Source organism: Salvia hispanica, chromosome 5 (genome assembly GCF_029641045.1).
Source record: "Salvia hispanica isolate PSC_SH4W2 chromosome 5, Shi_PSC_v1, whole genome shotgun sequence".
Lineage (NCBI taxonomy): Eukaryota > Viridiplantae > Streptophyta > Magnoliopsida > Lamiales > Lamiaceae > Salvia > Salvia hispanica.
Genome location: NC_142696.1, coordinates 1176849 through 1187824, shown reverse-complemented (window position 1 = coordinate 1187824; position 10976 = coordinate 1176849). Strand labels below are relative to the sequence as shown.

General features: G+C 40.3%; 2 protein-coding genes across 3 annotated transcripts; one reads left to right on the top strand and one right to left on the bottom strand.

Moving 5' to 3' along the window:
- Nucleotides 1-228: 228 nt before the first annotated feature.
- Nucleotides 229-3284, bottom strand: LOC125190126 (serine/arginine-rich splicing factor RSZ22A-like). 2 transcript variants are annotated; one of them, XR_007170860.2, is made up of 7 exons: nt 3168-3284; nt 2784-2902; nt 2500-2588; nt 2072-2300; nt 1835-1951; nt 1417-1600; nt 229-1247 (listed from the first exon to the last, which is right to left on the bottom strand). XR_007170860.2 is itself a non-coding variant. In XM_048087329.2 (6 exons), exons 2-6 carry the CDS (start codon nt 2870-2872, stop codon nt 1564-1566), a joined length of 561 nt encoding a protein of 186 aa, XP_047943286.1. In that variant the 5' UTR covers nt 2873-2902; nt 3168-3284; the 3' UTR covers nt 1328-1563. The 2 variants fall into 2 exon arrangements, 1 of the variants encoding a protein (XP_047943286.1); XM_048087329.2 differs by lacking the exon at nt 229-1247 and having other exon boundaries at nt 1328-1600.
- A 2500-nt stretch (nt 3285-5784) lies between these two features.
- On the top strand, nt 5785-7216 carry LOC125187336 (putative WRKY transcription factor 11). The gene is made up of 3 exons (XM_048083903.2): nt 5785-6314; nt 6404-6529; nt 6668-7216. Exons 1-3 carry the CDS (start codon nt 5842-5844, stop codon nt 6852-6854), a joined length of 786 nt encoding a protein of 261 aa, XP_047939860.1. The 5' UTR covers nt 5785-5841; the 3' UTR covers nt 6855-7216.
- The last annotated feature ends 3760 nt before the right edge of the window (nt 7217-10976 follow it).

The window sequence follows — 10976 nt, the reverse complement described above, 5'->3', positions numbered from 1 at the left end:
TGAAACAATTTTTTGATTTAATGTTACTATTAAAAACATACTTACTCCGTAAAAACTATCATGAGAATTGTGATGGATTATTGCGTTGGTGGTACAATTATTCTTCCAAATTTTGGAGAAATATAAGGTAATGAGAAGAAATAAATAAATTTGCGTAATTTGAGACAATTATTGGCCAAAATAAAGATGATCAATTAAAACATAGGCATACATGTTTCGAATCACATATCTTGTAAGAGTATATTTCATTAACTTTATATGTATAAAATACAAATTCCTCTATCAAATCCTCAAAACACCTAAAAATTCACAGCTGAAAACTTTGCCTTCTGGAGGCCTATTAAGAATTTATGTCAATTGAAAAGCATTCGAAGATGAGCTATCCGGCCAGAAGTAAAGTAGATGACGATCTTAACGAAGACAAACTGCCTCGATAGTTCATTACCATCAGGCCCTGATTCAAATGAATTCGACAAGAACAAACCAAAATCCTAATCGCTACACACAAATGCTCGAGATGGGTTCGTTACGCAATTATCACAGCATAACACCTATAAATCTTATGTCAATAAAAGGTTGCAAGGAATATGCACAAGAAGTTAAGTTGAAGTTCAGACTCTCCCACACCAAATTATGTTAAAAAAGGATGGTGATATATACCTAGTTCCTCGCTTCCAACTCATGAAATATCAACTAAATACTTAGGGATGAATTCATGCTGATAAAAAGATGCACTATCATTTAGAGCAGTATTAAGGATTAAGTTAAATGCCGACTTCCACATAGTAGATTGAATACCTGCCAGAAGCATGTGAAGCCGACCACCATCCTTAAATCTAATCAAATACCGTATTTATTGAGGAGAGGCGCATCTTAGCCGCAGAGAAGCAATTAAAAGTAGTGGCATCTAGCAGGGTAACCAGCCGGGATCCACAATCATTTAAATTGAAGATCCCACAGCAGGGCAGGGCAGGTTGAAAGCACAAGAGAAGTTCTACAACGGGATCCACAATCATTCACATTTGAAGCAGGGCAGAGAAGGTCGAAACCACAAGTGGAGTTCTACATAACATTAAATATTGAGGAGAGACGCATCTTAGCCGCAGAAAGCAATGAAAAGTAGCATCTAGCAGAGTAGCCAGCTGGGATCCACAATAATTCAAATTGAAGATCCCACAGCAGGGCAGAGAAGGTCGAAACCACAAGTGCAGATGTACAAAACCAATGAAGCAGTAGCAGGCAGACACCTCGACACAGAAAACAAAACCATAAACTTTTAGCAGTGTTCTTTAATATAATTATAATGATAAAATATCAACTAGCAACATCAGAGCCAAATATAAGACATTATAAGAAGGTCCACGAGTATAAAGGGAAAACGATAAGGCAACAATAAGGTTAAAGTGACAAACTTACTACTTAAATAGAAATCACACAACCAAATCCAGGAGTCGAAACCCAAGGGCGTCGCCCATCTTAACTAAGACGTAAATAAGTCCAAGCTCAGTAAACACAACTTGAAGAACTTCAGAAGAGACTCAAAAGTGCATATAACATCCTAGCTCAGCTTCTGCTCCTACGCCTGTCTCGGATACCGTTTCTGCAGATATAAGCCATGCAGCACAAAATAAATTAACAATATTTACATATTAAACACGTTAAAAATACAATAAAAGTATATATTGTATCACCAAAAATATCAGGTTTCCTGGAGAATCCAGTAATAGTTAACAAGAACCCAACTAAAGTATTTAGATACATATATCAAACTAGGAAGATCCTCTAAATTAATAAGCCTAACAGAAAGAACCATGATGAAGGAAACAAGATATACCCATTGGTATATGGAACTTCATCTCGTCCACGATAAGGCGGAGGCGATCTGCTGTAGCTGCGAGGCCTTGGAGACAAACTGCGACGACGAGGTGAGCGAGCACGAGGACTTAAACTCCTATGCCAGCAGAGAAACAGCATCAATTTAGAATAGTTCATAATGACAACTTACAATTAAGTACGTATAACCAAACAATGCCATTCTCTCTCATATCTGAAATTTTGACCCCAGTCTTACCTTCGACCATAGCTTGGGCTACGGCGATATCTAGCAGCAGGGCTACGGCTCCTGCGCCTTCCAGAACCACCCCTCATTCGGCACTCACGAGCAAAATGGCCAGGCTCACCACATTCATAGCATTTCAAATCAGAACCAGAGCGTCCACCACGACCCCCACCACGGCCGCCTCCACCTCCACCTCCGCCTCTAGAGTTGTGTGATAGCTCAACCCTCCAGCCATTTTTACCTATTCCAGAATAAAACAATATAACCACACCATATGGGATATTTAACTGACAAAAGATAGGGAGCTCATTGAGCAAAATAAGATACATCACGCATTGGCAGACATGATGTTCGAGTGAAAATGCCAAGTTCAACTCAAGCAAATTCCAAAATCAAAGATGCATACTCTTTTCACAAGAAAAAATGTATCATAAGCTCACCATCAAGGTCCCTAATTGCATCTTGGGCATCCCTGCGATCATCGAAATCAATGAAAGCATAACCAGGGGGTCTTCTGGCAACCCACACACTGCAGAAGACATTTAAAACAGTAGCATCAACATATTTTCTCCCTTTTAGAAAAAATTACCTTCACATCTGGTTTAGATGCAGGCCAACACAATATACACCGCAAAATAAATACAATTAGTAACACTGAAATCCTTGTGGTTAGCTGCAAATTGGTATCGTGAAATTTTCCAGCAAACAATATATTGCAGTTTACCTTCTAATAACTCCAAATACGCGAAATTCATCCTCGAGTTCCCGTTCAGTGACTCGGGGGTCCAAATTCCCAATGTAAACCCTAGACATCTTGAACCAGAGATTTTTGGGAAGAAGATCCTAAAAACACACGGACAGAGAATTAATACTTTAGAATCACATACAAAATCATACACTATGAAAAAAACCACACGAATAAGCTAGCAATCGTTCTTGATAAGGGGCAAGGAAAACAGGTTAAATATTCAAAATCCGTTGACAGAAAACAATCGGGTGGATGAACATAATTAAACTACATATAACACACATAGTTTCTCAATCAATTAATCAATTAATACAATAACAACATAGTTTACAATTCTTCGGAAAATTGAACAGAGCGCACCTGAAACCCTAATTGTGTTGTAGAAAAAAGCTAGCTGCTGTCGAAGGCTGATGAGTGATGATTTTAGGCGTTGTTCCGTTTTAAAGGAGTACATGGTCAGGTAAATTACTTTACTACCCTCGAATGATTTTTGTGGGAATAATTAATTTATACAGTAGATAAATAACTTAAATTTAAATTAAAAGTTTTGGATCTTGGGATAAGTTCAAATGTTCAAATTTCAATTAGAGGATCAATTAATATGCGGTATCTGTCTTTTAATTTGTTATAAATTTCATTTTTTATAGTATCTATTTTCACATGATTTGGAACTACAAAATATAGATATCTCTATAATACTCATTCTATTTACTATAAATGCTTGATGATGAAATTACTAACTTATCACTCATTTACTATAAATGCTTGATGATGAAATTGATCAAAGTTCAATCGATACATGGCAATGGTATAAATTAAAATATGAGATTTAAATTGCAATTATATATTCCTAGTAGGCTTAGAAAGATTTACATAATGGTGTGATATATAGGCCATGTTTTTTCAGTCAAAGTTTATATTTATGATCAGTCCAAATAGTTCATTTATATACCAAATATTGAATTTTGGCTCATCTCAGAGATACTAGCAGTGTACTGTACAAAATATGACACAGAATAGCATGTATAGACTATCCACAAAGCATAACATTGTTTATGACTTTATGCATTTCGTTTGCACTATTCATCGTTATCGCACTTACTTTACTTGTCATCAACACCCACAACTATGTCCATTGTGTATGCATTTTTCTTGGTATTTTTTTAAGATCTCAAGACTTATTTTGAAGGGATACTGACATCTAATATCACGAAACTTTCAAAAAGTTGGATTTTTTCCACGAACTTTAAAATTGGTAAATAATATCACGAACTTTATCCCTTGTTTGTTTTTTCCCACGAATGAAAAAATTCATGTTATTTTAATAGATTGAAGAATAATTTTGGAGGGTGTGGTTCAAGAAAAACTATCTTCAAACATTGAAAAACTTGAAGCTCTCAAAATTGTTGTCTATAAATTACAAAAAAAAATCCGTTTATTTGAAGAATTTTTTCATTCATGGGAAAAAACAAACCCGGGATAAAGTTCGTGATATTATTTGCCAATTTTAAAATTAGTGGGAAAAATCAAACTTTTTGAAAGTTTCATGATATTAGATGCCAATATCCCTATTTTGAAATTACTTAGATTAACTATATAAAAATTTCGTGAAGAAAGATTAGTTGATAGACAAAAACACGCCATGGCATGCAAAATAGGTGAAGCATTCGCCTCCAACGAGGCATGCCGTAGTACGCATATGCCATGAAGTGAGAATCATTTGCGTTGGTGATGCCCTTATATTCTGCTCTGATAATCGGATTAGCTTTATTTTTATTTTTTGTTTTATCGCAAGTGTTCCCAACACCGCCTTCGCCAATCGGATTAATCCTGCTCGACTGGGCTTGCGGATTAAGACCGAACGTCTCCCAACTAATAGTAGGGTTTGAACTCGTGATCTGAAGGTCACCACAGCTTAGCACCGGCAACTGCGGATTAGCCTTATTTTGACTTAACTACATTCAATTATTCAATTACTTTTATTACTACTATAAAACAAAAGTTCCATTGAAGTCCACGTGGCATGACAATGATACTCCCGCGGTTGGAGTGTAACATGGGCCGTAGAAAACTCATTTGACTGAATATTGACCATTCGATCTGCCTCAATTGATCCAACGGTTCAAAGAAGATGTAATGATCACGGTTTATGGGTCTACGTGAAAAGCTTAGTTAGTCAGCCTTAAGATGTATTAGGTGTCCCATTAAGTCAAGCTTTATTACTTAAAGTTAGATTATATTACTAACAAATATAAAGTAGGCAAGATTCATGTAATCACATTGCACTTATCTAAATATTTAAGTTGTTCACTGTTAATTGGATGACCAAATTTTATGAGTCTTTGTTTTCTAATTTTAGTTGGAATAGTAAAGTGTGAAATTATGTAGTACTAATAGTAATGTATCTTGTAAGTAAGAAAATTGTTCATTGTATATAAAGAGTTTTCAATATTTTTTTATACTTTGTTTGATTTTTTTTATTTAAATACACGAATTTATTAGTACTAAAGTCTCTTATTGATACTGAGGTTTTGATTGTAACATTATATGATCATCATTGTGAAATTGGATTTTTATTGGGTAGATTTAAAAAAAAAGGGTGAATTTTGATCGAACTTTAATTTGTCTTATAAATGAATGAAAGTTGTATATTCATACATAAAATAACACTGTTTGGTAGAATATAATTTCAACTATATATTATAGGTATTATATATGTGTTTTGATGGTTAAATAAGGATTCAGATCAATAGATGATTATGTGAAATATCAAAAAAATTCATAGAGATTATTTTACCTTGTAGAATACATGTTATTTCTACTTATTTTTAAATTTAGGAGATAAATAAAACATCTACGAGTTCAATTTGCCCTAATCTAAAGTAATCAAAGTTTGACTCGGGCTGCCTAACCCGTCAACAAGTCCACATTCTTCCCCTTATATAGCCGCTTCCCACATTTTTGCACTTCCATTTTCAATTTCGCAGTGAAAAAAAAACCTCAGATTTCAGCAGATTAAATCTCCGCCGCAGAAATGGCCGTCGATCTGCTCGGCTACCGCAATGCGTCTCCCGCCGGTTTGGAATCGCTGCAGCAACTAATCCGCGCTGCTCCGCACCAAAACCAGCCGTCGTTTTTCACGCTTCTGAGTTCGGAAAAGGCCGGTTCAGACCTGAACCGGACCGGTCACGCCCGGTTCAGGCGCGCTCTAGCTCCGGTTCAGGATTCCGAACCACAGACGCTGAACCTATTCGGCGATTCCCCCGCCGCCGCGGCTGCTCCGCCGCGGAAGCCTGACCTCTCCAAGGAGGCGATCGGCGACGACGTTCTGAGCCTGTCGACGTCGGGGAGCTCAATCGCGTCGATGATCACCGGCGAAGGCAGCGTCTCCAACGGTAAGAGCGCGCTCTCCGCCCCTAAACCGCCGCTCTCCGGGAAGAGATGCCGCGAACACGATAATTCCTCCGGCAAAACCACCAATCCTTCCCGCTGCCATTGCAAAAAGAGGTACGCTCATTGATTTCGAAGCGATTCGACAAATCCGGTTAATTTCGTGAGTTTCGATCTCTGAATTGAAGAAATTCATTGATTTTCAGGAAAAATAGGGTGAAGACGACAATTAGGGTTCCGGCAATCAGCTCAAAAGCCTCCGATATTCCGGCCGATGAGTATTCATGGAGGAAATACGGCCAGAAGCCGATCAAGGGCTCGCCATACCCACGGTAACTACCGTGCACCTTCACTAATTATCAAAATTTTAAAATTCAATCTCGTCCGTTTATTTTTTGATCTAGTGGTTGAGATTTGATTTCTAGTAAACGGCCAGTTTTTGCTAATCAAACTCTCTTTAAATATGATAGGGGGTACTACAAGTGCAGCACGGTGAAGGGCTGTCCGGCGAGGAAACACGTGGAAAGAGCGAGAGACGATCCTACGGCGGTGATCGTCACCTACGAGTGGGAGCACCGCCACACGCCCACCGCAAAGCAGGAGATTTCTGCTGCGGTGGAGAATGCAAAAGTGAATACTCATGCATTCACGAAATAATGTCACATATTGCTAATTTAGAAACTTCAGCAATCTAAAATGGCAATCGAGACTTTAAATTATGGACGGATTTGTTATTTCGAGGTTGTTCGATGGGTTGATTTAAAGAAGGAAATAGAGTTAGCTATATATTTATAGGGGCTTTATTGTAAATTTGGGTAAGATAGGGGTGAAATATGCAAGAGAAGAAAGTAGAATATTTTCTTTGTAATTTCTATGTTGTTGGAGGTGTTGACTAATACCAATACTTTGCTGGGGGGTTTATTGTAAATTTGGGTAGGAGTAGGGGTAGAATCTGAAAAAGAAGAAAGTGGAATGTTTCAACTTTGATTTCTTAGTGGCTTGGATTCTTGTGTTGTTTTTGCGTTGGATTCTCAATCATAGAATAATAAGGATATTAAAGGGAAAAGTCAAAAAGTTGGAGGGCATCGAGGAAAAAGATGGTAAAGCTACGTGGCACATGATAATTATGTCGCTGTCTTTGACTAAAATCAACATGTATAATATAGTTTCTGAAATTATTACAAAACTAAAATAGCACCATTGACTGGTTCTGATTAGGGCAATGGAGCAGCGTGTTCATTTCACGCTCCAGCGTGCTCAACGACCCGCAATATCGTGCTTGAACGATAAAGTACATCGATACATGCTCAATAAGTGAATCTTACACACAACTGCGCATGCACTACTTAAGATTATATGTTCAACTTCGTTAGACCATCGAAGCATTTGAAAGGAAATAACTTAAACATAGTGCAATTGCTAAAATGTACTCCATTAAAGTCTCAATTTTCATTTAAAGTTTTATGTACACAAATTTCAAATAAAACAATTCGTTAGTTTTTAATAATCTTAAGGACTTGGCTGCAGCTCAACATATGTGGGAGACCTGTGAGTTTTGTCTTTTCAATGTTGGATGTTTGATTGCTGAGATTGAATTGATTTGAAATTATTCGAAATTAAATTTATCATATATTATCTACGGATTAGTTATGTCACGATTCATGATGGACCAATACATGAAGAGCCAAAACTAATGTATGTGATAGAGTAGTAGTATCCCAACGTTAAATATTGAATCAAAGCTATCAAATTGAACTATACTCAACAGACTAAATCCTATCTAATTTATTGAATTTAATACATGAACCAATTAAATTCACCCTCATTTGGAAACATCATCTTCCTGCAGTTAGTCTATGTGACTTTTCTATTTTGAGGGACGGACAAACAAACTTGTGTTCAATTTTGTCTACTTTGAATTATTCAACATCAATATTATTTCTTGAAGTGTCAATTGAATAATGTTGACTGATCTCACTATCTGGGTAAATGCAGTTTGAATAATACGTTATTTGTTTGGATAAAAGAATTTGAGATTGAATAAATAGGAGTCTATTTAAACTTACTATTCGTCAAAGAAAGAGACCTAAATCCCAAAATGTAAATTATTCAATAAAATGATGGTTTATCCAAAATTAGGATTAAATCAATAATGTAAATTCTATAATTGAAGTAGAATGAGATTATGAGGACAGAGTAAAGTCAGTAAACCATTCAGATAACATTATTTTAATCTATAGCCTATAAATAATTACTAATACGAGAGAGATTATTGTACTTACTAAATTGTCCCATTTCTAGCCCACGATTTAAATAATGGATTGGCCCAACAAATATAAGAGCTCGAAAAATGAAGCTTTTCTTCATCATAAACGAGAAATTAGAGGCTAAGACCATCCGCAATGGTCGGCTAGCGACCGGCTAGCCGATTCGTCGCGCTAGCCGATCGGCTAGCCGAACCATTGCAATCGGCCAGCGCGAAATCGGCCAGCGCATCGGCGTGGGCTGGCCGATCGCTCGTCGCTAGCCGATCCGCTGGCCGATCGGCTAGCCGCCATTGCAGAGGCCCGATCGGCCAGCGCCGATTTTCGTTTTTTTTTTTTTTTTTTTTTTTAAATCATATATAAACGCGATTTTCGTTTCATTTTCATTTGCACCACTTGTTTTAACGAGTTTTCTCTCTCTCTAACTTTCTGTTCAAGAGCATCATCGATGGATCACAACAACGAGTCCAGTCCGGCGACGAGCGGCTCTCAGACTCCCACAGTACCCGTGGGATCTGGATGGGGGCAGATGGGCCCGGGATTTAACATCCCTTGGAATCAGATGATGGGGATGATGGCTGGTGCGCCGGGGGGGTGGGCGATGGGGGGGAACCAGGGGGGTATGCCGGGGGGTATGCCGTGGGGGATGCCGGGCGGCGGGCAGTCAGCGCCCGGGTGGGGGGGTATGCCCCAGATGCAGCAGCAGATGATGTTGCAGCAGATGATGGGGATGATGTGGCAGGGGGGGATGCCGGGGGGGATGCTGCACGGCATGTATCCCGGGATGCCGGGGGGGGGGGGGGGGGGTGCAGGGGTCACCGGGAGGGGACGCGGTATATCGGCCCTCGCTTGATTTTTTGACGGCTTCGTCTCACACGTCGACCCCAGTGGAGACGCAGTTCTCTGGCGATGACCTTCTGTCATTGCACGATATGGGGATCGATCTCGGGGAAGATGATACTCCCGTTCCAGCGACGCGGGCCGCGCCGAAGAAGAAGACGAGGGGGAAGGGGAAGGGCAAGGCGGTCGGCGAGTCATCGCAGCCCGCTGCCCCTGGCCGGAGGAAGTGGACGGAGGATGAGTACGCCGGGGTGGCCAAGGGGTGGTTGGAGGTGTGCGACGATCCACTGGTTGCGAACAACCAGCGGGTCGTCAACATGTGGGCGAAGATCAGTGCTGCCTATAAGAGGCACTGCCCGCACGGGAAGGACTTCAGCAACGAGGAGGTCCGGAAGGGGTGGGAACGCACCAGGGCCGCAGTTGGCCGTTTTGCGAATTTGTACGCCAACGCCCTCCGTCAGCTCAAAAGTGGGCAGACTGAGGACGACGCCCGGAGGATAGCCGCGAGTCAGTTCCCCTTGGAGGGGAAGTATAAGGAGTTCACCTTCTGGGAGTGCTTCTTGTTGCTGAAGGACTCGGAGAAATTCCGGGCGGGGTGCGACGCTGGGTGGCCGAAGAAGCAGCGACTTAACTATAGCGGCGACTACAGCGGCAGCAGCGGCGGATCCCACGACCTCCCCCCGGATGCTGAGGAGTTTCCATCCCCTCCTTCATTTACTGGTCGCCCCCGCCCGGTTGGACAGAAGCGGGCGCAGCGGGCTGTGAGGGGCGGATTCCCCCTATCGCCCCGCGAGGTCCAGTCCTCCGCCCTCCCAGCCGCCCCACTCGCGTACACTCTCCATTCGCGTAACCAAACGCGGGCTCAGATGTTACAGGTCTTCCGAGAGTGGAAGAACGCCACTGACCCCACGGAGAAGAGGATTCTTTTCGAGATGCTCGAGAGCATGCGTGCTGATTTAGAGATCGCGACGAGGAGGCTGGGGGGTTCCGACGTGGGCTCAGATACCACGGGTGGCGGCAGCGGCGGCGGCGATGAGGAGTAGAGAGTGGCGGGGCTCGGGTGTTGAAGCCCTTTTTTTTAAAAAAAAAATCATGTACTTTTTTTTTTAAATCTTTGTACTTTTTTTTAATGGAATGGATTATTTTTCCCGTATATGTGTCGTAAATTTAATTCCGTATATCGCAATTTTAATTCCGTAAATGTAGTATATTTTGAATTGTTTTTATTGCGGCTGGCCTATGGCTGGCCTAAATCTGACGTGACAGGTGGTTTTTTTAGTGTTGCTGACGTGGCAGAGGAGAGAATGGCTGGCCTATGGCTGGCCTATTAACCATTGCGGATGCTCTAAGTTCATACTATATGAATGCATATATACCTTATTCATTTCCATTGCCTTTCCAAAATATAAACAAAACACCCCACCATGTATTTTAAGAAAAAATGTAAAAATAAGTATAAAACGACAAATCCGCTCCATAAAATAAGTATAAAGACGGTCTCATTGTTCAAGATCAAAACGACAAACTCGCTCCGTAAAATATAAACAAACTAAAATCAAAATTTATAACCCAATTATTTCAATAACAAGAGATATATTTCAATAACAAGAGACATGACTGGTTAAATACAATACTATCATAGCGAAAATAGATAAGCTGTTAAGTGACAGTCGAC

Coding starts and splice junctions, on each gene's coding strand:
- LOC125190126 (XM_048087329.2), bottom strand. CDS start 2,872: ATGTCTAGGGTTTACATTGGGAATTTGGACCCCCGAGTCACTGAACGG. Junction 2,301..2,499: donor TGCAATTAGGGACCTTGATG/GTGAGCTTATGA, acceptor ATTCTGGAATAG/GTAAAAATGGCTGGAGGGTT. Junction 1,601..1,834: donor GAAGTTCCATATACCAATGG/GTATATCTTGTT, acceptor TTATATCTGCAG/AAACGGTATCCGAGACAGGC.
- LOC125187336 (XM_048083903.2), top strand. CDS start 5,842: ATGGCCGTCGATCTGCTCGGCTACCGCAATGCGTCTCCCGCCGGTTTG. Junction 6,315..6,403: donor CGCTGCCATTGCAAAAAGAG/GTACGCTCATTG, acceptor ATTGATTTTCAG/GAAAAATAGGGTGAAGACGA. Junction 6,530..6,667: donor AAGGGCTCGCCATACCCACG/GTAACTACCGTG, acceptor TAAATATGATAG/GGGGTACTACAAGTGCAGCA.